Source organism: Polypterus senegalus, chromosome 13 (assembly GCF_016835505.1).
Source record: "Polypterus senegalus isolate Bchr_013 chromosome 13, ASM1683550v1, whole genome shotgun sequence".
In the NCBI taxonomy this organism is placed as follows: domain Eukaryota; kingdom Metazoa; phylum Chordata; class Cladistia; order Polypteriformes; family Polypteridae; genus Polypterus; species Polypterus senegalus.
This window is the reverse complement of record NC_053166.1, coordinates 86,875,075-86,902,218: the sequence shown is the minus strand read 5'-3', so window position 1 is coordinate 86,902,218 and position 27,144 is coordinate 86,875,075. Positions and strand designations below refer to the sequence as shown.

Below are 27,144 nucleotides of genomic sequence, written 5' to 3'. Positions count from 1 at the left end.
TATGTTCCGTCTTGAGCATAGCAATATTGTTATTGGCAACAATAAACTCTTGTGAGGTGAATGAGCACACTTCTGGGTAAAAATACATTGTTATTGTACTTGAGTATATTTTGAGATAATTTTTACTTTACTTGAGTATAAAATGTTCTATCAACTTTTACTAAACACATTAGTTACTATAATGCTAAATCAGAAAAAAGGGCTACCTAGATATGCCCAATGTTTTACTCAGTCAATTATCTAAAATAAAACCTTTCTCACTTTAGGAAAATTAACATACACAGAGAATGTAAGATGATTTTCAAATGCACACCACTGGCACATATTACATTAGTTTGTATTTTTGTGATAAATTTAAGAAGTTGTTAATATTTACAGTTATTACACACTCTCATTTTAGTATGGGCTTCGGGTTTCAGGCGTTATAACCATTTAAGACTTTTCAAATCAGTTTAATTAATAGTAATTTAAGCCATGCTTAAGGATTCTTCCATTTCTGTTAGTTATTTATCTGTATTTTGTTTATTTTTTTATTAGTGTTTATTTTAATTTATTTTATCCTTTTTCTTTAACATATTGCATTTTGAGCTACACATTTTGCATGAAAATGTGCTATATAAATAAATGTTGCTGTTTTGTCTTTTAAAACTTTTGTATTTCTTATTGGTTATTATCTTTAGCTTGTTGTTGGTTGTTAGTTTTGCCTTTTGTATTTCTTCTTAGTCTTTTGCTTATTTTTAGATTCCCAATTTAATTTAATATATTTAACGAAACAATTAATTCCTTTATTATATGGGCCAGGGTTTTGACAGATCCCCCTCCTTTCTGATATTTTTGGTGTTGCCCCTAGGTCTAATACACAAAAGATACCCTTCTAGTCTGCAGTTTTATCTTATGTGAAACTCAGAGTGAGATGCCCTGAATGTTTCCTAAAGAGTTCCTGTAGGTATGTCTGGAGACATATTTGTCTTTAAGACCAGATCGATTTGTGAGGTGATGAATTTTTGAACTCATCATTGTGGTGAAGCACATTAAGGGATCCATTGTGTTTTTAACATAAGGATTGATAGGCATGGATGCACACTCGACAAAGCTGAGTGGCAGGAAATTGGCTGATCACACATTCATGTGCAGACACTATCAGTTCAGCCAGTGTCCACATTAGCGCTCTGTGCGTTGCCATCAAGGCACCTGTACCCACATGATATAAAGAGCCTGGGAAAGAAAAAGGGGAAGAAAGAGTAAACCAGAAATAGAACAAGAAAGAGTGAGAAGGTGAAATAAGATAGCTGGAGGTAAAACTAAATGATGAAGAAAAGAAAGTAAAAGTCAGGACCAAGGTAGAGCTGGTATATCAGTGTGGTGGCATGGTAATCAGGGAAGAAGCCCCATGTGGAGCTGAGAGTAGGGTTGATTCTGTTGACTATCCAGGGAGCAGAAGTGGCCAAACAGGTCCGGAGAGGTCCCATGGATGGCAAGAGACAGTGGTGGAAGAAGGGAGCAGGGGTCATGGGGTCCCCACAGACACCAAAAGATGGCACTAAAAACATGAGCCAAAGAAGATTGACTGCATTTGTTAGAGAAAATCTTCTGCTGCTGAGCAGACCTTAAGGGTGATCAGAGGAGACATAGATATGGGAAATGCACTAAGGCTCATTATTCTTTTATGGACAGATCCTGATTGTATTTTAACTTTTCAATTTAAGCTAATTATGGATGGATTACTTATTGCCAGATTTTAACTTCCACTTGAACACCGTTTTTATCATTATTTAAAGAAGAATTTGCAAAGCACTAATTATTCATTGTTTGGACACTGTTTGAAATAATAGAACTAAGTACTTTTGCACCACACTTGTTGTTATGTGTCCTTATTTGTCCTAGTCCATCTCGGTTTCAAAGACGTTCCAAGTTTGCAGGCCACTAGCAGCAATGGATTTAGTAGCCACAGGCAAATTTTAGCTTTTGCCACCCTTACCATATTTGTCCTTCTCAGGACTTGCTTCAATCAGTAGTGTCTCTGCATTCATGTCAAGTTGGCCACTATTCCTCATTTCCCAGTAAATGACACTGTTGTGCAAAAAAAATGAAAATGTACCTCAATAATTTAACATATTGTACTGAACTCAACTCATAGTAATTTTGTTACAATTTTTCATATGTGCAATGAAATTTCTTATCTAGTAAAATACTTATTTTTGGAGTATGCAAAAGTTTCTTTGTTTCTTGCAGTTTTAGCCTGTTTCAGGTTTGCTTGAGCAGAGGATATTTATAAATAATTATCTGCCTCTTTTCTTTCAGTGTTTTTTATTTGATGTTGATACTGAGGTATCCCTTAATATGGCCTTTTGATGGTAGTACTATATGACCAAAGTCAGATGAAAGCTTATAGCCTTCGCAATAAACATGATCATAACATCATAATGAGTTTTCAGCAGAGGATGTGACCATCCTTTCCTAAGCTTTCTAGCAATAATGTACTTAGGTCAAATGATTTAAGCACAGGAGTGGGTCTCATAAGTTATGCTCTTTAAGTGTTTGATAATGTTTCTCTCTCTCTCGCTCACTCTCTCTCTCTCTCACTCTCTCTCTCTCTCTCTCTCTCTGTCTCTCTCACTCACTTACTCATTCACACACTCACTTTGCAAGATTTCTCAGGATGGCCCCACTCCTTTTCATTTTCATACACCCCATCAGATGGTTTGTGCCAAAAACAGAACAGTATAGTGTTTTATCTTTAGATAAAATAGAAGATGAAGTGCTTTTTAATGCTTGATGATTGTTTAATGGAATATGTCATCTGACCATTGAAATAAGAGTTGTCTATTTAACTGTATTCTGCAAGATTGGGAATGACACCAATACATGTGTATGGAATTGATTACTGTTATCATAAAACATCTTGCCAGTTGTTTGCTTCCCTTTTGCAAACATTCAAGGTCAAAATTCATCCAGGGGTATAAAACAAAAGTCAGAGTTAAAAGGAAAAGCTCAAAGTTGGAAATTGTATTCTGACACTTCCAAACATTTTGGGCACATGCTCTAGTACACCACAAATCTTAAACATAATGCAAAATAAATTACTACTACTAGTACTACTGCATGACCTCCAAAGCACAGAAAAGGACAAAATGTTACAACATTAAGTTCTAAAAGTCGTAACATAGGGATAATGTCAAGTTTCACACTGTTAGTATCCAGCCTTACGTTCATTATATGATCAGTTACTATAAGACTTTTGTCACTGAAGCTTCACAAGCCATAGAGAAAATGGCACATGAGCAAAATTTCACAGCCATTCTGATAGCACAGTGTTAATTAGAATATATGGCCTGGACTTTGCTTTATATGATTTTTTGCTTAGTTCATGTTTTAAACTATTTGAGAGTAAAGAAAAAGAGGTTACATCCCATTTATTACCATTAATACAAAAGTACAAAACCCTTAAGTGCATCTTTTTTACATAGCCTCTCTGCTTCCTAACACTCTTGACCAGGCATCACATAAGCTTCTTTACACATTAATAAAGAATATTTTAGCACTATTGTCAAGCTTCAGTAAACACTTATTTTCCTCCAATGCTTGATCAACAGAAAATACTTGTAAATTATCTGTGGTTGGCTTAAATATTCAAAAATATTAAAATGTGATTACTAAAATGCTAGATGGCTTGAATTTGCATTAGTAGTCAGAAATTAAATAGAGCAGAACAGCTTCTGTAGTCTAAATCTTTGTGTTCAGCTTGTCATTCAACAATTCTTGATAAGGCGCATTGTTTATTATATTAGTTTAGTCTCGATGTTCTTGGTAATATTCAAATCTTAGTCCACTATGAATGCATGTTAGTTTTGTCTGGTGCATATCATAAGTGAAGTAGTCTTGTTTAGCCCATTACTACTGAAAAAGATATTTGAACATACAAACTAATGTCCTTATGTAAAAAAAACTCAAAACGTAGTGGTGTCTTGTCACCAACCTTTGATTCTCTTAAGTGTGTAAGCTGTGGCCCACTCTATTTGTTTTGGCACTTTGAATCATCATTACCTTTTCCTTAAAATCTGCTAGTTCTCATTAATCTTCGCTTCGCTCTTTGCCTTCATTTTTCATTTAACTTTAACACCACCATTTACACTTAAAATCCAAAGCAGCTTTTTCCATCCACATAGGCACTTAAAATTTGCAACTAAAATAAATGTGTATTTTGGGCAGCATAACAAAAATTCTGCTTCTTAAAACAAAAAAATGGGATACAAAAATATACCACTAAATGACATATAATATTAGTAACAATTTAATTAAAACATAGCTTTTACACTCCTATTTCATCTAATATTATGCTTAAATGCTGTCATTCATACAATAGAGTTCTTTGTTGTGGGACTAACTATTTAGAAATGTATTGCAAACACCCATTACAGACCATAACCATCAACCAGTTCAATCTACCAAGTACTGAAAAAAAGAAGTTAGGCTTGACAGTATTTTCTTTGCATTATTTTATCTTTTGACAAGCAATCATAAAATAATTTGTATCTGTAATATATTCACATTTCCTTTTGTTTTGCTCCTTATGTATTAATCTGGGACTTTAGTTTCTCACAAATACTTAATATCTGTTGTATTTGCATTGTTTAGAGCTGCATGCTCCCACAGATTTCCTTTTACCAAGACTTCTGTACACCTTAGTTTTGTTTTCTTCTCCTTTGTTTTTTGGCCTTAACTTAGACCACTTTACCATACAGTTTATCAGCATTACAAATCTTAAATTAAAAATAAAAAATGTAATGTTTATATGTATAGGTGAATATTTGAATTTTAGTTTTGTGCATATTTATATAGTATGAAATATATATCATGCCATTTTATTATTTTTTTAGTTAACAGTAATATATTAATTGTGTACAGTGGTTTGTGATTGCCTAGTGAGAACAGTCTTGAACAAAAATGTAATACATTAATTCTACTACAGCAAAATTCTACATCCTTTTCAATACAATGTAGAAAAATGTAATAATTTTTGAATGTTTCAAATAATAGATCTGTTTTAAAAAATGCAAAATGTAGAGCTTGTTGTGTAGAGTCTGTTTTGTTTTACAATACACTTCCTGTATTGCCAGTTTTACAAAGATTAAATTCATGTTTAAAAATAGTGGCATTAATATTGGAAGTAATCACTGGACCTTGCATATTAAACATGGTGACAGACAGTTGCTAACAGGCAATTCTTTTCTTTTAAAAAGAATCTGATTTAGGTGATTTTGTGTATTGTGTCTTTGTTGCCTTTTTGATCAAGGTCAATCAGTTACTGTGCTTTGACAGGTGATGTCTTTAGGCCGTGTCACATTACACATTTGTTTCAATGATTTTCAGTTGCAGACTTCATTTGTATAATCTTAGCAAGCCAGAAGCAATCAAGGACCATGACCACCTGTCATGTAGACCACCTTACCCAGCAACTCTGTACAAAGTAGTCTGTGACTCACTTCACCAAAATCAAATTTGTCTTAGGTTGTAGTGCTGGCTCATGTGTATGCGAGAGCAGACAACCAACAAACACTCACCCAGAAGTATAATTTGTATAAATGTAGCTACAATTAATGAAGAACATGGGTTTTTTGGATCTTGCAAACAAAAGAGATGATTGTCTGTCTGATGTCTTGTGTTTTACATATCATGAAAAGCAGCAGGTTATTTGCCATAAGAGAAAGAGGAGAGCTTGTGAAACTTTGAAGATTCATCAGGAAGTCACGTAATTTGCCATCTCTAATGACTACAAGTGTAATGTGCCACTGGCTTAAGTAACAAAACTGACTTTAGATTGTTTTTTGTCTATACTGAGTACCACAAATCAATTTCTGAAAACTAATGTTGAACTCATTCCTTGTGAGTAATAAAAATAATTGTGGCAGTGCTTCAAAACTAATATGCAAGCATGATATTCTCAAACATTTTAAGTGAACAGTTAGTAATTCTTTACTGCTATGTTGACACTTTATCAGTTAGCTACATTCAGAATTAGGAATAAAGATGGCAAAAATAACATCAAAAATGCTTTTTAAATTCTGCTCTACCTACTATAGCTGGCCACCCATAATTTTTTTTAAAAGCTTGAGTGACTTAACACTACCTACTGTGTATTTATTTATATAATTGACAGTGCATGAACTACGGCTCTTGGCAGATGTACAGTCAAAAGTCAGTCAAGATTCATTGACACAAGAACTGGAATCACAAGTCTATTTTGAAAGGAGAAGAATAAATCTGAAATCATTAACTATCCTAAGTCATACTTCAGCATTACAATATTCTCTATAATTGTATTTAGCTTCTCCATTAAACAAAGGCGCAGATGAGCTGAATATGTTTCACAAGCAAGACCAAAGTGATGTCACAGGCACAAAATGCCCTATGAGTACAACATAAAGAAAATAATTATGAAAAATGTGTATCATGCTAAATGCTAAATGGAATTTAAAACTAATAAGTTGAAAATAATGTGACACATCCAACCAGAATGCAATTAGTAATAGAGAGAGAGAAAGAGAGGTTGGAAGCATGTGCTGATAGCACCCACCACACAAGAAACCACCTGGATTGTGACCCAAGTGCAGTGGGTGACACTTCAGCACCTCACTGGAACAGTGTGAGGTTTTTTACAGTGGCTGGAGTGCCAATCCTTTCACCAACCCCCACATTTTCTTGCATGTTGGTGGACCTGCTTGCAGGGCTGGATGCAAATTAATGTCATACCCAGGACGGAGCAATTGCAGGTTAAGGGCCTTGTTTAAGGGCCCAACAGAGCAGAGTCACATATGGTATTTACGAGATCATTCAAACTGGCAACCTTGCAATTGCCAGCACAGATCCCTAGCGTCAGAGCCATCACTCTGTCCAAACTGCAATAGGCTTCCAAAAATGTCCTAGGCAGGTTTTATTAGAAGGGCGGCACACTGGAACATTGGGTAGCACTGCTGCCTAATGTATGTAGTTCCCTAGATAAGAATCCAATGTAGTTATTAACTGTAAGGAGTTTGGCAAGTTCTCCCTAAATCTAAATGAGAACTCCTGCCTTCCTTCTATATCCCCAAAGACATAGCATGTAGGTTCCAATTTGGTCCTAAAGGTGACTGTGTGGGTCTGAGATTCAGTGGGCCTTGCCTTGTGCCTAGAATAGCCTTTAGTCCCTGGGACAATGAATTGGATCAATTTGGTTTAAAAACATTATGCTGCGCTTGAGACAAGGATGGAAACTCAGCTAGTCAGGGAATGGTATTGATATTATGTATTCATTCCTTGGAGATGACAGTTGTGCATTAAGGCATTAAATTTTTATGAAATGTCATACAAGAGATTAAATATGTTTTCTTGATGTACTGTTATATGCTCATACTGACCCACACAAGAGTAATGACCACTGACTATTATAGATAATGGTGACATATACAGTACGTGCTGTTCCAAGAGTGCTCTGTTTCACATTGTTCAGATTGTATCACTGTATTTGATGCTCCTTGAGTGAATCTGATGAGCATTAGACCCACTTAAGATGGGGCATTATTAGTAAAAATAAACTGACACTAGTCCATATAAATTCTGCTACAGTGAAAGGTCAATGGCAAACACTGTAAGGGATGGAGTAAATAGAGTAACTTCTCCAAGTCATAGGCTCATGGGTTCTGTCTGTGATGGTGCTGGATCTTTTTGAAAGATGTGAGAACCTTTGCATAATCATGGCATCACAAAGTCTAACAATTGTGGAATCTCACATTCATTAAAATGTTTGTAGAAGTGATTAATAATTTATACAAGCAATCTGACTATGCATCTGTATAACAGATCCACTGGAATTGCTGCAGTTATATAGTGAGTCACATTCTTGAACAGAGTAGCAGAAGGTATGCAAAAGTGTACAGTGGAAGCCAGAAAGAGAGGAATGTGAAACAAACTAGCAAGGCATGCAGTTCAAACAGAGAACTTTTTACAGCAGTTTTAATAAGTATTTGTAGGAGATATTTTCACAACTTAGCTGTTCGTTAACCTTAAGGGACTAAATGTTATTTTTTCCATTTTTAAACTTCTTCAGTATGATCTACAGCAGGGGCTCTCAAACCCTGTCTTGGGTTTCCACTGTGGCTGCAGGTTTTTGTTCCAACCAGTGTGGTCTATGGCCAGCTTGTCATCATGGCCAATACCCCCAGGCCGCAAGATGGAGCTCTCCCTGCAGCATGGAGGTGCCCCGGATACCAGCAGGGAATCATGGACTTTGGAGTTTTCCCCTACAAACCTGCTGGATACCCCAGGGGCCAACAGAGGACACTGCAGGGAGACATAGAGAGTCATATGTGCACCATAACCCGGACGTGCGTCATAGGCAGAGCGACAGCAGAAGTGACGTACTTCCGGGATGAAGAAAATGATTTTTTATCTGACCCAGAAGTGATAAGGATCACATGAACTGTAGATTGGAATACTTCCAGGTCAAGGACTATAAAAGGACTGTGACAGCTCCCAGATGGCGAGCTGAGATGGGTGATAGGAGGGCAATGTGTCTGGAAGTGGTGGATTGGTTTATTGTTATTGTATTGGTGAATTTGGTGAAGAGGGTGCTTTGTGCACTGTGCTGTGAAAATAAAATCAACGTTTGAACTTTTATCTGGTGTCTGGAGTCTTGGACAGGGGTTCAAGGGAGTGATAGTGCCCCCAATCTGTCACACCAGATTTATAATGAGTGACAACACCTAATCATTCTGATCTCATTTAATTAGCTGGCATTTTTTCTATTCTCTTATTCTACATTCAGAAAAGCACAGCAGCATATTTTTTTACATTTAGAAATAGTTCTGCTTTTGCTATAGATTGAAATGCTTAAATCTCTTTTGTTGATTTCATTATATTTGGCCCTTTCTCTGTGCAGTTTTCCCCCTTTGTTATATCTTATTAATGACAGAGCAGACACCAAGGCAAACAATACTGAATAATCAAAGGCTGCAAGTACTTTAGGGTCAGACCAAGTAATTAGTAAACATTGGATTAATTAAACAATTAGAACACCAGGAAAAATAGAATAAAAATCAAGATGAAAATATTGTTTAAAAGAAAAAAAATACATTATTCCCATATAACTGTTTGGTACATTTTAATTTTTTTTTTTTAAACCAAACTTAGTTTTCTAATTTCTATATTGTTCCCAAAACACAGAACTTGGAAAATAACAGTTCACTAAATTAGCACAGGAGTCCAATTAACAACAGAAGCTTGTTGGAACAAAAATATGCAGCCAAAGTGGCTCCTCAGGACCAAGTTTGGGAAGCCCTGATTTACAGCATCAGAACAAGCCTTGTTAAGGTCACCATGATTCAGCCTAGTCCATTTATCACTGTTTTATGGTAAGACTGGCATGTAGCCACGTTGTAGTGTAATGGACAGAACAACCTAATCATTAGTATATTTTATGTGCCAATTTTCATACCATTTTATGTCACGTAGTGTATTGTGAGCTACTCAATGCCAAAATTCTTTTCAATGAAACGTCTGCTTTTAGTTGAAAATTATATTTTCAATAGATATTGTTGTATCTTAGGTAGCCTTAGATAAACAAGACATTATATGGAAATTCTTTAGTTCACTGCAAAACTAAAAATCACATTAAAGTAATTAATATTAAATTTACAAAACTGAAGCAGAAACATTTTCCCTCTCCATTTGCTTCTTCACCCAATGGCTTTGCCAAGAGTCATTCATGCATTCCCCACATTGCCCATCTAACAGTGTCACTGCTTGTGGAGCTAAATCACATCAACACCTGCTAAGATTGGATTCTTTAAAAATACCATGTAGATGTACACATATTAATAAAGCAAACACTGAATTATGGCAAACAAGATAAATCATTTGAGCTACAATCTGCAAGGGTAGGCGTGACATTATGACATCTGAAAGTCAGGATAATGAAACAAAGCTCTTGTGCTGCTGCAGTCTCTTTCTACTTCTCATTTTTCCTGCTAAGACTGTTTTTACCTATAATTACTATGTGTTTACATTGAATTTCCTTGACTGTCATAATATTGACAATAAAACCCCTACATAAGAGAGTAACTACTAAGTGATTTGTTACTACTGAGAGATTTGTTACTAATGTATTGTAAAATATTGTACATACACAAAAAGTACAAATTCACTTCTTTAAACTAAGTCATTGCTTATAAAAATTAGAAATAACATTCAGACCTGTTTAATGACATGCATTAATTGTTTATATATGAAGACATTATATATGACTATTAAAGCTTAATTAGCCATGACTTTTTAAACCTTTATGACCTCAGGTCAAAGGTCCTTGCAACTTTCAATTTTTCTCATTCATTTTGCAGATATTTCTTAAATTGATGGAAACCTATCCTGATACAACATTATGATAATTAAGAATATTTACATAATGCTAGTAAATGCTTTTCCCACTTTAATTTTTTCTCCTGCTATAAAATATTCAGTGCATACAATTGATGTGAAGTTCAGTTTGAAATTAGGGTTGAAAGTTACTTGCACATTCCTATCTCTAGCAGAACCAAGACTGGATCTACCATCTGGGTTTGTGCCCAGGGGCCTGTGATGGCAAGAGGCCTTTTCACTAAGACCCCCTATCTCAATGAAATGATTGAGCATCCGTGAATTCAAATGTTCAAGGGAGACCCCTTTTAGCGATCAAGTCTTGTGCTGAAATCAAAAGTGAGTAATAGTTGTTGCATTAAACAATATCTTAAAAGTATGATCAACTTGCTGTTAAAGAGCTAAGCTATCCAGGGGTCTGTGGGGGGTGTTAATCCAGTCTTGGGCAGAACAGTCCTTGACAAACTGATTAGAACAGTCATATCAGATATTAACTTAAGACCTTGCATGAAAGATACAAATATCTGCTCACATAACCCTAGGGCAGCATTTAAACAAGGCAACTAACACAAACACTTTGAATTTATTTACCTTTTCTTTTTCCCGCAAGCCGATTTAGCAAATATGATTTTCCAGTCCGTGCCCTCCCAGCAATTGCAACAACAACCACAGGCATGTCGATTGCTGACAGGATTTTCAAAGCCTCCTGGTTGATAGATAGGTTTCCTTGGTCATTCTTGACTAGTTCAATTGCAGACTGCATGAAGATGGGATCCACCTGAAAGATACATTTTTAGAACATCCTGATGATATGCGAAAGCAACTCAAGCACAGAAAAAAATGTTGCAGAGAATTGTAATTCAAATTGAAACGGCCACCACATTTAGGGAAACCCGCTCCAAATGTAACCTAGGTTTCTGTAGTTATTGAAATTTTGCTTTGGCACAGTATAATAAAATATATTTGTTCTTAACCTTGGAGCAAAAGCATAGAATATGTAGTGACAATGAAATATGTGTAAAAATGACATATAGTAATAAACATAATAAGAAAAATAAATACATTAATAAATGTTATATGTAACAACATCAGATTAAAATAACTATTACATAAAATACATATGCAATACATACCAGCAGTGCATGTGATAATCAAACTGATACAAGTAACTTAGCCGAAGAAGACATAAAACACAATAAAAGTGCAAGTAGAGTGAATACTCCAAACATAATGGGCAGTGGATGTGCTTTTCACAGTAGGGTTTCAGCCAAAGTTTAGATAAAACAGATGAGTCTATATGTTACCACTTTAATGATATGGGGTTCAAATGTGTTTGAAAGTCTAGAGGTACGGATAGTTGCTAGTTGGCAAGGAATTAAACAGTTTGTTATTGGGTTGTGAGCAGTTTTAAGTAATGCAGAGTGCTTTCCTAAGGCATCCCTTTGTAATTTTTCCCTATATAGATGACAGCATGACCCCAGAAATGAAGTGGGACATTTTAAAAACCTGCTTTAGAATCTTTCTGTATGACAGAACAGAAGCTAGTCCATCTGGACTACATCATGCATACAGTATGTGAGGATCTGGATAAATAGATTTATTTTTTCTAGGCTCCTTTAAAAACCAAAGGTACAGGTAAACCTTTTTGGTAATGCTGAGGGACCAAAGGAAATTTTCAGTAATGTTGGTCACTGAGAATGTAAAGCCTCCATCTTGTTTCTGATGCTTTGGTTGGTAGAAAGTCTACAGTCAGCTCTTAGGTTGATGCTGAAGGACAGTTTTTTCATACTGTTCAGTAAGGATTAACGATACTCTTTATACTAATCTTTTTATATTGTGGCACATAAAAAAATATCAATGGCAAACATACTCCGGTGTTGTTAATGATGACTCTTACAACAGAGGTGCTGAGGTCTGTTTTCATGAAAATGTTAGGGAATAAAGAAATTTATATTGCTGCTGGTAGAGAGCATTTTCATCAATACTTTCAATATGGTCACATTTTTTCATCACATTCTTTAATAACAATAAAATAACAAAGTAACTGTTAGAGTATGATATAACATTTTCTATTATTTTATTACTAATGAAACTCTTAATGACATTGACACCAAGACCAGGATACTTTATTGTGCATCTCCCTGTATATATACATACTTGGTTGGATTGATGCTTCCTGAAAATGGAGCTAATGTAAAAACCAAAATTCCCAGCTCATGATCATGGTTTTACTCACATCAAGCATCTAAGCCTACATGTGTCTGTTTTAATTAATTTTATTTTTCATGTGTCTATTAATTTGGTTTTTATGATCTACTGCAAGAACACAGAAAGAGAGATAAGAAACAGACAGACAGGTTTTATATGAAACAGACAGATAGCCAACCATAGACAACTATCTTAAACTACAGCCAATTGAGAATTAATATAAAAATGACTTTCTTCCAGAGGATGTTGAAGAAATCAGTTTGGGATCCTACATACATCTGCTGCAAACTGGCACCATCTGTCATGTTTCTGCTATTATAGCTAGTAGAGAGCAGAGATTGAGGAGCCCTTGATAACAGCTACATAATTCAAACTATCCACAAGGAAATAGTTAGGGGTACACTTACTGTTTGGTTATTGATCTGAATTACTTTTTTGATGCTACTTTTTTATATTTTTTTAAATAATTTGTTTACTTCAATATGAATACCACTTTTACTAAATTGTTATGAGCATTGAAGGTGGGATTTGTGAATTTATTGGCATACAGCACACATAAAAGCCTACTGAAAAAACAATAACAACTTAAAATAAATACATTTATTTTCCCCCCTTTGTGGACATTTGAGCCACTGATTTTACCATTGTAACTATTAGTGGCTTAAAAGCTGTGCATACTTAATAGTAATTTAATGTTATGTTTAATTCCATTAAAGTTAGTATCATTTTTATTTGTTTAACATGTTTGTTCATTCATATTGTTTATGTGTTTATTTATTCATCCTCTTTATAATTGTAATTCTTTCTTGTACTTCTTGTATAAAACTTTTTGTATAAAAATGTGCTGTATAAATAAATGTTGGTGTTGTTGTTACAAGCATTGTATTGTATTTACACATCATTTTCTATGAGCTACCATTGTGGGTCTTTTCATAGTTCTTGATTTTCTAAGCTGCTGTGAGATCACAGGCAAAAATAAACATTGATCGCAAACAAAGTATTAATATCACCCTTTACCACATCTGGTGGTTTCTTCCTATGTGCATGGCTGAAGTCTCTGTGTTAGTTTCAGTTTCAGCAAAAACAATATGTGGTTCTGCTCAAAGGCAAAGCCAAAAAGTTCCTCTGATGACAAATGGTCATATCTCAATTGTAATGTTAGAAGATTGTACATTGTCATTATTTTTTATGTTAGTAATTGAAATTTATTCTGTTTTATTATATATTGTATTTAATGTAAAGTTTATGTTTATGTCTATGTATTTAAATATCACATTGTTTGTAATTTACTATTAATACATTATAGCTTTAATTAAACACAGACTTAATTCAAGTTAAATTAATTAGCAACTCTTGACTGGTCCAATGTGAGAGACAATGTATGTGTGCCCTGAGAAGGAAGTAACATTTTCAGAAACTGTGGATGGATGGATAATAAAATTTTGCAAAACTTAATGTTTTAATAAAGTTTCCATCAAAATATTTCCAGAATTTCCATTATGAATTTAAATCATGGATCCATTTTGTCACAAAGTATGCGCATGGGAGACAGCAAATAGGCTTAAGAAAGTGTGATTACTGGCTGAACCAGGGGTTGGCACTGTGCTCTAATCCTTTCTCTCTTTCTCCTTGGGCAGACCACACTCAAAAAAATTGAATCATGGCGTAGTTTACTATTACGTATTTTCATCTTTTTGATTTTATGTAAAATCTAACATTTTATATCAACATGTATTTATTCAAATTACTTAAAATCCGTATAAATGTCTTAATTGTAAAATTAATTAAGTTTAATCAGTTAAAATGAATGTAAATATTTTAAATATGTGAAGCAGTGAAACAAGTAGATTTAATTAATTAAAATGTATGAGATTGGTTTACATATACATTTCGGGAAATTGTATCGTTTTAAAGAGGAACTGACGTGAGAGTTCTTGTCGCCATCTCACCTCTCGGCCTGTACCGTTACCAAACTGTGACTGGTAAATTACATCTGCACTTATCGTATTTAATCTGCCACTTATCAATGAATGTACATGTTATTTTTGTACAAGTGATATTGTATTACGGTTATATCACTATATTGATCCAGTTTTTGTCTTGTCTGCTATAGCTATTCAACTACACGGTTCTAACGAACAATCAGCCAGCTTTAGGAAGTCATCTTTTTCATTAGCTAACACTTCACGTATTAGAAATGAAAAAGAAATAGTAATTAAAATCATCAGCTATGTTATGTAGTCGCGCGCACAGAAAGCAGAGTTTATTTTTGTCGGAACAAATAATGCAGTGCAAGGAGGACAGATGGAGAACTGTTGGTGGGATCAGGGAGCGGGTAATAAAATGCTTCATTCACTTCATCCAAGATTAAGGGAATGGGTTAACTAAAACAGCGCTTCACAAACTTTATGACTGCGCGACCCAACTTTGTAATAAAAAGTGTCGTTGCAACCTGCACGTGTGCGACTACAAGTGAAGTGGGCGGGGTGTAATCCTGCGCGCGAATGTTAGAGTGGTGTGGGGGGAGCCACGGATAATCGTTCCACTGCTCACAAATTGGAAACCACTGAAATTGACAAATTACGGTTGATCTCATTGTTCGTAGTCTGTAATATCATATTGAAGCAATTTCAAACTATTGTTTGCAAGCAGGGGTGAAACGGTTACTGGTTCACGGTACACCATAGCAACATTCCCGCTGTTTAGCACTGCCATTTAAAATTTAAATTAACATTAAAACTATTGTTGATTACTGCGCTTTGAAAATATCACGTTATATACAGCCCAGCATCAATCAAAGTAATACTCACAGACGTTGGGGCAGGCAATGTGTATTTTGTTTGTGTTAGTAAAAACATGGCAGAAAGCAGTGACAGCAGTGAGGAGATTTTTTAGCCTTGGTTAAATCTGAAGTCTTGTATTTGCTTAAGACATTGGCGATGTCATTATTTTAATGTTTATGCAAACATAAATTGCAAGTGCTCCTTATTTTATTTGAGGCTTTAAATATAAATCTTGTGGGGTTTTTTTTCAGATTGTGTACTTTTTGAACATTTTCATCACACTTTAACATGCAGATATAATAATACTGATAACTTGTAGTATTTTTGTTACTACTATCATGATATCCCTAGTGTCCATATGGCAGTTGGAACAATTTTTAGAAAAGTTTCTCATTTATTGTAAAATATTGCCTGAACATCACTGGCTTACAATTAAGAGCAGCAAAATTGGGCAATAGGCATTTATGCAAAAAAAAAATATATATATATATATATATATATATATATATATATATATATATATATATATATATATATATATATATATATACTGTAGTTGGAAAAACAAAATGTCCGTAGTTTGGAAATATTAGCTAGACTAAGACATTTTCCATGTCAGTTTGATTGGACTGGCAGTCAAATATACAGTATTATGTTTTTCAAAAGCATGAACTACTGCAGCCAGTATAAAATGGACACTTTTTGGTCAATAGGAAGACTGATTACAAATAAAAAAAAATCTGTTAAACTTAATACTGTCTTTGTGATTTCATAAGCAAGAACATTTCAAAATTATAAAATAAGAAGTTAAATGTACTTTCTTCCCAATTTGAACCTTTTGTCTTTTACAGGTGCCTAATTCTTACTAAGGTTTTTTTTCCAGACCAAACTAAACACCCAGGTAACCTCTTAGATTTTTTAAGTATGCAGGCTACAAAACTTTGATTTATGAAACCCAGAAATTAGATTTAATCAGAGGTTAATTTCTGTCCTAGCTATCCAAGAAGAGAGATCACAGACACCCTAGAGATGGAAAGGGTTGTTCTTTTGACCGAGGTTGAAAAAAAGAATAACGAGGCAGTGATCAAGGAAAAGATGCAACGTATCTTTTCATACAGAAGGCAAGAAGTTCTTCAGGAGCCAATGATTGTGGAGGTGCGAAAAAAATGGCCAGCACTGTTTGAAGTTAATGAAGTAAGTTTAATAACCCATTAGTTTGAAATGTAGACACAAATCTTCATACTAATTGTATTTAGTGTTATACGTCTTGTTATATCTTTTCTCCTTTCCTTCAGATCAACCAGGAGTTCATGCGTATAACAACTGTTCCACTGATATCAAAATTCATTGGACAACTGGACAGATACACCAATAGCCTGATGAAGGTTTTCCGTGCCAAAGGAGGATCTGCAGGACAGAAAATCCATGCCATAATGGCACCGGCAGCTACAGTAAGCATGCATTTATGTAGTATTTGTTTGAGTCAAGCAATAAGCTTTTGAAGTTCTTGGAATGAATTAGGAGGAGAGAGAGAGAGAAAGAAAAAAAATCTCCTTTTCTAAAAGTTAAACAGATTTTCAGGCCTACCCTTATTTTCATGTAGCAAATATGTATATGTTTTTATGAATTTATATTAACAAATATTCACATTGTGATTCGTAGACCTTTTATTGATCTTTGTATTAAAGCAGCTTAACACACACAAAGGACAAACAATTTCTCTCGTGTAAAATTTCACATCCGATCAGAAATTGTATATTGTATTTGAGATTATATGACTATATCAAATTCATTAGGATAACATGGTTACAGATATGTCTTGAGAGTGGATCCGCCAAGTACAGCCCTGGGTAATATAAATTAAAAACATTACTTCATTGATTTAACTTTAAATTCAGTATTAGTTTAACTAATTAAATTATATCAGTACATTGACAAATGTAATTTTATTGGGTATGTGTTTGGTATGCTTGTTTCAGAATGAAGACATAAACATTAAACAGGACTGTGTCCTGAGGAGCTTAAGTGTCTACCTCAATGAAGAAATGGAGACTCTTGGCAAAGAATACATGGTAGGTGTACGTCTGCCTGTGTTCTTTACATTACATGTAAGTTATGCATATACATGTATTTACATTATTTTAATTGTCTTAGACATCATAGTTTAGCTTTGCCTATGTGTGTAGTGTGTACTGAAAGACTAAAAATGCAGCATTAGTTGGGAGTTTGATCATTCATGTTAAATGAGATGCTTATCAGCTATAAATGAAAGAAATGGTTACACAGCTCATTCTTCTTTGCTTATCCTTCAGAACTGTGACTGTGCAGATGCTGAGTCGGGGATTACACAAACAACAGTGGGCATCTATATCATTCATGCAGTGGGTGCCGGTCCTCAAGAGGAGCCCGCAGATGTTGGCATTGCACTTGAAGGATTGAAGGTTCTACGAAACCTATGAAATGTCACCTTTGGATTTGTGATGCTCTTTGGACTGATTTATGCACTTAACTTAAACTATCCTAAGGACCTAAAGTGCACCTTTGAAGTATTTCAGAAAATCTTGATGGAACTCAACACAACCAGGCTTTCACCAAAAGTCCAGGCACTGAAAATTAGGATGCTTCATTGATTGAGAGCAATAGGCCTGACACACTGATATTTATTTTTGTGTATCAAAGTAGATTGGCTTGCTGCCAATTTTCTTAGTTTCACATAACTTTGTTCATGTGTTCATCACAGTTCTTGATTTATATTCTTAGAGGTGGTCAGAACTTTTTAAAAATTGATGTCAGGGATTCCTTTGAAACTCTTTTGTACTACACTACAGTTTTTATTGTTGATCTTTTTGGATCTATCTGTCTACCTCAAGTTTTATACAGTTGTTAAGCACATTTCCTAAAGAGGTTTAATGATATTGCTGCTCAATAGCCTGTTTACAATATATACTGTACTGTATATACTTTTGCATTGTAGCAAGCAGCAATGTGTTAAAACCAATGGCTCATAGCTGCTCGCCTGATCATGTTGATGCTATTTTTGAATGTGATTTCTAAATTTGAACTGATTTCATTATATCAATGTTGCTGCCTTTGAGATTTTGCAATGCAACATGACTTGAGTGTTAACAAATTGTTAAATATAAAAACATGGTGGTCTTTGATCTATTTTGTGACATGAATGGATAAAAACAGATATTTTGAAATACCTGGTTATGAATATAAAATACTTTGGTTTTATTAATAAAAATTAAATACACTGCATACATTGTCAGTAAATTGAGTCTACCTGATTATTAAGCATAATTTTAAAATGAATAGATTTATTAACATGAATCTGGATATGCATTTTAAACAAATTGGCTTTATTCATATTGGATACATAAACCTAGTAGCTATGAATTTGACACACATTGTATATATTTATAACAAATACATAAGCCTAGCTATTTTATATTTAAAAGACATTGGGCTAATTAATACAATTACATAAATCTCATTCGTTCTTGTTTCATTTATGTTGGACTGATGAATTTGCATCACATTAAGTTTATTAGTTTGCGTACTTTAAAACTATGTAATCCAAATAGATGGAAATTTTATATGCAATTAAAACACATAAATCTTAATATTAGGCCTAAATATTTTTTGAGTGCAGCAGACTGACGACTCTACCACAAATTACATCACTTCTAGTTTCCGCTCTCTTCCCTCCTTATAAATCTGCACCCAAGTTCCGTCCTTCAGTCCTGTTCTGAATTCAAGTCTGTAAAGGTGTGCTTTATTTCATTGTCTAAATTTCATGTATGCGGGGTTACCAAGGTGGTACCCCCAAACCTATTTCTGTGTTTTGTCTATTTTACTTACAATTTATAGTATTACTGGCAAAGTAAAGCTATTAAAAAACATTGTAGGTATAAGAACAATTTTTACAAGGTTTGTTTAAATGTTTTATACTGTACCATATTCACCTTTTCCTCTTCACTGACATCACAAGACATCAATGTATTAGAACACCATGGGTGCTGTGAATCTTCTCCATACTGTTGGAATGCTGATGACAGTCTCACTAATAGCATCACAAATATCTGAAAGAAGACACAGAAAATTTGTACCTTTAGTTTATGGAAGTGGATCAAAAAAGAGTGGCTGCAATAACAGCATCCCCATTCATAATGTGAGTCTAATGGAGTAGACAATATGCTATAGAAGAGTGTTGATCTTGTAATATTGTTTTAGTAGTAATTGCAATTTAACAATACACTTGGTAGTACCTGCAAAAACCTTGTGTGGGACAGTTCTATCAATAATAGATATAGAGTGTGTTACTTTCTTACTTTCTCACTTAAAGATAAAAGCCTCAGGCATCTTATATGCTGGGTTTGCTTTTTTTTCACTGTTTGATGAAAGAACCACCAATTTTCCACAAGCAAGTAAAAATAACATGGTACTTTGAATGGCAAGCCTGAAATCTTTTAAAATGCTTCTACAAAGATACAGGTACCTTGAACGGTTTAAATATTTGCACTCGGTTGATACAACAAAATAACAAAAAATATATGTTTTTTCCAACTGTTATGTAAAAAATTCTAATATTTTACTTTTCTATATGTACTACATAAGAAGTACTATAATGGGGACTAGTCTTTACTTATCTACCATGGATTTCACATTTTTGTCATCCCTGTGCCATGCATAACCCATGAGATGAGATGAGCATGTGAGAGTCTCACAACATTTCCCTAAACTTGCCAGACATGTTACCTTAAATTAAAACAGAAGTACCATCTCACTGTCTAGGGAGATTTAGATTTTGTCATGAATAACCTTTATAGCACAATAACAATTCAATACATTTATGGTCACTACAGTATTTGGATTAAATAAATTTCATGTGGGAAAAGGCTGACTCGCATAAATAGAAGGGTCCGGCTGCAGGTCGCAGACTTGGCCTTCCACGCATCCTGCATTCCACAGTCCGCCCCACAAACGCCCCTAGTCCGTAGTAAGAGAAGGAGAGGAGCTGCTGTACAGTTTTTTTCAATTCGAAAAAGAAAAGGAGCTGAAAACTTTTTCCAACACGGAACATTGGCATAACAGAACCAGGTATTGATTCACAGTATAAAAATCTCAGTATATTTAAAGAAACTTTAGATCCATTAAACAAAACTAATGAGATGTACGATTATATATTGTATAGTGAATCCAAGTGTTCTCTGTTTATCGTCATTACTGATATATCCTATTTTTAAGCATATTCTTTTAATTATTTTTACCTGTTGTATTATTTCTTTTTAATATTTGCCATATTATTTAATTTATATTTACTTTTTCACTTATTTATGAGATTTATGAAGAGAGGGCGGCACGGTGGCGCAGTGGTAGCGCTGCTGCCTTGCAGTTAGGAGACCCGGGTTCGCTTCCCGGGTCCTCCCTGCGTGGAGTTTGTATGTTCTCCCTGTGTCTGCGTGGGTTTCCTCCCACAGTCCAAAGACATGCAGGTTAGGTGGACTGGCGATTCTAAATTGTGAGTGTGGGTGTGTGTGTCCTGCGGTGGGTTGGCGCCCTGCCCGGGATTGGTTCCTGCCTTGCGCCCTGTGATGGCTGGGATCGGCTCCAGCAGACCCCTGTGACCCTGTGTTCGGATTCAACAGGTTGGAAAATGGATGGATTTATGAAGAGAATCTGCAATGTTAGTGTACAATATGAAAGGTATTTATGTTTATCGTCATAATTAACGTATGTTAAATATCTTAACTTAGTTAAGTTAGCTATTTATAAAAGCATGTTAGCGCTTTCTGCCAAATTAGTATTACATATTATTTTTGTCTTGATTTACACAGTCACATTTCTCCATAAAGGAAGAGAATATAAAAACAACATTGATTACATTGATTAAATATCCAAATGAATCCAAGTGCCCTCTTTGTAAAAAGCAAAGAGACTACAGCATCCTGCTGCCTGCTTTCAGAGTCATGAAGACCACATTGTCAAGTATGCAGGTAGTGTATATATACCAGGTATGTGTGCTTGCAAACAATACTGACGTTTAGATTTCTGAACTGGAACTTTTTAAAATACAGTTTAAAAAGCTGAGCATGTTTGGCAGGTTTTACTATTTACAGATGTAACACAGGGTGTGTCCCCAAGTGGCCAATTCCATTGTTGTTTTTGTTTAAAAGTCATTTTCAACAGTTTACTGTATGTCAGTATTTAATATTTTTTTTTTATTCATTTTTTTTACCCCTTGTATTAGGGCCTCCCTAGTGTGTGCTTGGTGTGTGGGTGTGTGTGTGCACGCCTTGCGGTGGGCTGGCACCGTTTGGTTTGTTTCCTGCCATGCACCCTGTGTTGACTGGGATTGGCTCCAGCATACCCCCGTGACCCTGTTGTTAAGATGTAGCGGGTTGGATAATTAATGGATGGATGGATGTATTAGGGCGTTCCAAGTCAGATGAATAGACATGACTGTGGAATTTCCATGTTGATGGTATGACCATTTCATATTGTAACTATCTTTTTTTGTATGTCTGTATTTAATGTTGTGTCCAGGTTTCCAAAGGACCAATTTGTGGTGTCTCTGTATTTCATCCTCGAGGCCCCCTTCAATTTTAATCAGGTGTGTCTCAACTTTAGTCCTCCCTTCTTACATTGCAGTATTTGTAGAGAGAGGATTATATCTGGTTGCTGGTTCCCATTTTTGTCACCTTCTACAATTTGTGTTGGATATTTTTGTTATGTTTAATTTATTTTATTATATTTGTTTTTTTATTTTTAATTTCCATAGTGGTTTGAAAGTTCCAGAAATGCCTACCTTTCAAAATCCAGATATTTTAAATGTATATTTATAATGGTTTGCATAAATATTTTTGCAACATTAAACTCCTTTTAACAACGTGACTCTGCTCAGTCCTCTTTAGAATGACATGCCAGCTTTGAGGAAGTGCTGGTGTAGAATGTTACTAGAGAATTCCAGCCCCAAAGGGTTAATGACGTTTAAATTTCCCTTAATAACTTTTATTCACTTCTGCGGTAATGTGGCAAATATACTTAGCCATATTGTAAATTAAAGACAAATAGTCAAAATGTTTCCCATTATAAACTTAGTGTTTCTTTTTAAATCACTGAAGTAACTGCTCACATCGGACTGAGCGAGCAAACGTCTTTCTAAATGAAGGCCAAGAACCACATAAAATATTAGAAGGTACAGAAATAATGGACAGTCAGGACAGGGTTATTTATTCTGCTCATTCTTTTGGTTCTTTTTTAACATTTCCTTAGGTAAATATTATTTTCTCTGTTTTCAGGTTTAGTCTTTATTGAGCCATTAATGAGAAGACTGAGTAAAGACTTGGCACTATATCTGAAATGAAAAAAAAATGTCTTGCTATTCTGTTCCGTAGCACTGCATTTTGCAGGTTTCAGATCTTTTCTTTTAGAAGAAATGTCAGCCACCTTCTCCAATATCCAGCACAGGGCACCAATGAGCAGGTACAGACACCTCATTTTATAAACTTGCATAAGAAAGATGAATTAAATTTTGTTGATGCTGGCTTACAATGCCTATAGTATAGTGAATAAAATATGTAAAAAGACGTCTCAGATGCCTACTGTTAATCGTTAAGCAGTAGGAGTCAAAACCCAAAAGACTAAAAGCCTGTTTTACATCTTCTGACAAACTGAAGTACTAGTACAACTCTTAAAGGCCTTACAACATTTGAAATGCATTGTGTGCTGTATTAATAATAGTGTATGGTAAGAGACATTGAAGACTTGTAGAATCTGTGATCAAAAGCACTAATGTTAATAAAGTATAACAAATTAAATATACTGTACATTATTTTTTTTTAACTTTCCTTACATTCCTTATAAATGTGGAGGAAAAGGCTATAACTTTATAATAGTCATTTAAAAAAATGTCTTTTTTTTAATAAAACATATTACAGCAACACAGAATCCTTCAGCATTTTACTGAGGCAGAGAACATTTCTGTGTTCAGGGGGCACATCTCACTCCCTTCATTACTGTAAATGGACTAAGACGACATTGAGGAGGCCCTTCAGAAATATGATTTGTTATCTGAATTTCCAGAAGAAGAGGAGAGAAAATGTCTTTAAACCCTTCATCATCCTTTTTTTCAGATATGGAAGACATGCATCTGTTTTTAGATAACGTGAGAGAAAAAAGAAAAATGACTGTGTTTTGTGAGAAAACGTATCAAACATACATGTCCAGTTGTTCAGTTACAACCTACAATTCTTGTTCTATATTTTATATATCTTTTCTTCTTTTTTGTAATAAATGTTGCAAACCAACTTCGTCTTTACAGTCCATTGTCTCAGATCTGCACTTCTTAGTGTTATGTATTAAAATAATGTTTTATAAAGCAGGGCAAGGCAATTTTTATTTTTAAAGCACATTTACAACAACAGCCAGAACTGAACCAAAGTGCTGTACAAGGAAGGGTAAAAGGAGTAGTTCAAATATACTGTATGTACAAATCACAAACTGTAAGAATAACCAACCATTACATAAAAGATAAACCCACAACCATACATACATATTTATAATCATTAATTTACATGAGCCAACATATGCAAACAACGTCAACCTCTTGCAGAGTCAAATGGAAGCAAGAAGAAATAAGACTTTAATGATGACTTAAAAATGGCTGGTGCTGTAGCATAATAAGGGGAGCCATTCCATAAAAATGGAGCAGCCACCACAAACACCAGATTCCTCCTTTGCTTCAGCCTCAACCTTGGCACAACTAAGAGCATCGGGCTAGTAAACCGCAGGCCTCTTGTTGGCACATACAAGTGAAGAAGTTCTGAGAGGCAAGATGGGGTTGATCCATTCAAACATTTGAAAACAAGAAATAGAATTTTAAAATCAATTCTGAAACGGACCAGAAGCCAATGAAGCGAGGTCAGTATTGGTTAAATAAGGCCACACTTATGAAAGCCTTCCATAAGCGAGCAGCAACATTGTGGAATAGTTGTAGGTGTCGTAACAGGGCACGACCAACCCCTACATACAAAGAACTGCAATAGTCCAAATTAGATGTTGTAAAAGCTTGGATGACCTTTTCAAGATCACTCAAACAAAGAAAAGCCTTTACCTTAAAGTCTCAGCTGGAAAAAGCTTAATTTAACTTCACAATTTCTCTGTTTGTTGAGTTTGAATGAGCTGCCACAGATCACACCTGGGCTCCTAACTGAAGCTTTATGATACATATATGGCAAGGGGTCCAAGAGCAACATCAGAGACACTCAAACTTTGTTAACTTTTAGACACCATGATCACAGTTTTATTATCATTTAGTTTAAGAAGATGCATTGGCATCCAGGTTTCAATATCATTCAAGCATGTATACAGGGTCTATAGTTTCTCGCTGTGATTTTAGTGGCAAATATATTTGAGTGTCATCAGCATAGAGAAGCCATACTTGTTAACAATGGAGCCTAAAGGTAACATGCATATCAAAAAGAGAACTGGTCCTATGATGGAACCCTGTGGAACCCCACAAGTAAGAGGAGCTACAGAGGATGACAACTCACCCAAATTAATAGAAACACTCCTATTTCTTAGATAAGATTTAAACCATTTTAGGGCATTACCTTGGATGTCTACATACTGTTCAAGGCGGGATATAAGAATTGTAAGATCCACAATATCAAAATCTGAGGTAATCTAGCCGTAGAAGAATCACAGAATCTCCAGCATTAGCAGCTGGGAAGAGGCCATCGTAAAGCATTAACAAGGCTCTTTCACTGCTGTAAGAACATCTGTATCTGGATTGGAATTTTTCCAGAATGCTGTTTTCATCCAGACTTTAGATAAAAAAGGCAGTTTAGAAATTGGCCTGAAATTTGACACATTAGAGGGTCCTTATTTTGTTTTTTATAATACGTTTCTGCACCACAGTGCGTTTCAAGGCAGCAAGAGCACAACCAGAAATCAAGCTAGCATTTATTAAGGTAACAATATTGTCTGACAAAATCAAAAACCTCTTTAATCAATCGAGAGGGGACGCTGTTCAGGTGTTGCACCAAATCAGACAATAGAGATGATAAGACACGCACAGGCTCAAAGTGGTCAAGGACAGCTAAACACATTATGGGAAGAGATGAATCCTTAGTGAGCAGTGAAACCGATGACCTAATAACGGTAATCTAATTTACAAAAAAGTATATCTCCGCTTGGAGAGTAAGTTGGAGTATGCGACAAATGACAAATTCCTAATACAAGAAATGGTATATGGATATTAAAGGATTTAAAATCACTAAAAAATTGATTTGTAATTATTGCATCGACCCAAACAAAACATTTTTTAAAGTTAAGTTTAAAATCTGTTAGTTCAGTTCCAAAATAAATAAAAATAATGGCTTATGGAAGTGAAACATTCAATAATGCAAATTTTTACACTTCTTTAGAAATACAAACGATATAATATCTGTTAAGCAATTTAAGAGATTTGCTTCACTTTTTTTGATAAGTACATACTTATAAGTTAGGGTCTCAGGGAGAACAATTATGCATTAAAATTAAAAACCAGGTAAACGTTTGAAGGTTTAATAACTCCACTTGAAATTTATCAACATTATAGCAGCAGCGTAGAACAAAATTAAGAAAACACAATTCAAGACAGACAATGGAAATGAAGGTATGAACTGTATAGTAAGCTGGATCATTTAAAAAATTGTTCAATATAAACAATTTTAAAAGTTTCTTTTACTGAGAGCTTGAAAGTTTAGACGTTCATTTTCATGCCTGTTGATTGCTTTGTTGTGTTATTGATTATAATTTATTTTGTAACATAATAAATTAATGTCATTAACGGAATTTTCCTTTATTGAATGAGGTTCCAGAAATAATGTCAGACATGCCATTTAGTACAAAAGTACCATAAAAATAATTTATAATATTATGAATGATAGAATCTATATATATAATTCACTAAGGCAAGACGACCATGGAAAGCACGTCGGAAGGGGCGTGGATTTACTAAGCCGCCGACAAGTGAGACACCTATGGCGCACGCAGGAAGGAGCCATGCCCACCAACTCCAAGACCATTGGATACGACGACAACTCACAGAGCCACGCCCACCAACTCGGACGCGACGACACAGAAAAACCGGCGTCATTTATATTCGTCTGTCGTAGAGGTCACATGCAGTTCCGACCCACGTTGACTGTTAATAGAGGCATGTTTCGTGGAGGTGAATCGCCATATGTGGCGTGTAAAACTGTTTGCGAGGGGTATCATGGGATCCTTAAAACGTTCCTTTACAACAGAGGTTAAAACACAATGAAGTGAGCAGTCTTTAAAAAGCGAGTTTTCGGTTACGACGCACAACCGCATGCAGTATAGCAAACTGTTTTACACGCTACATACAGCAATTCACATCCGCGACAAACATGCGTCTTCTTAGATACTCCTGCACTTTGTACACACCCCCCTCCCACCGTGGTCGGGTGTCTTGGTGGATTATATATAGAAAGGCAGCCAAAACCGCACAGAGCAATGAAAAGTCTACGTGAGTCACAGGTGCATCTGGACTGTACAAAGACTCGAGTGACGAGTTGGAGGTGGGCACATGAGCAGGCAGTGTATACTGAACGAGAAACCAGCAGACTAGCATGACGGAGGGAGCGGAGTGGATGTCCTTCTCCTCTCCTCCCGTTCCACCCTGAGCGCCGCACGGACGATTGTGTGTTGGTTCGTTCCGTGCATTGGTTAAAACCCAATGAAGGAAGCAGTCTTT

At 35.1% G+C, this 27,144-nt stretch overlaps 1 protein-coding gene across 4 annotated transcripts in view; it reads right to left on the bottom strand.

Annotated features, from left to right (window-relative positions):
* Positions 1-27,144, bottom strand: part of LOC120542412 (guanylate-binding protein 1-like) — a 91,927-nt gene that overhangs the window by 53,550 nt on the left and 11,233 nt on the right. For 3 of the 4 annotated variants that reach the window (XM_039774881.1, XM_039774884.1, XM_039774883.1), the window contains exons 2-3: positions 19,337-19,462; positions 10,978-11,164 (exon numbers count right to left, since the gene is read on the bottom strand). In XM_039774881.1, coding sequence (XP_039630815.1) covers positions 10,978-11,164; positions 19,337-19,462 — 313 coding nt within the window. The remainder of the gene's footprint in view (positions 1-10,977; positions 11,165-19,336; positions 19,463-27,144) is intronic. The other variant, XM_039774882.1, reaches the window with a different exon arrangement.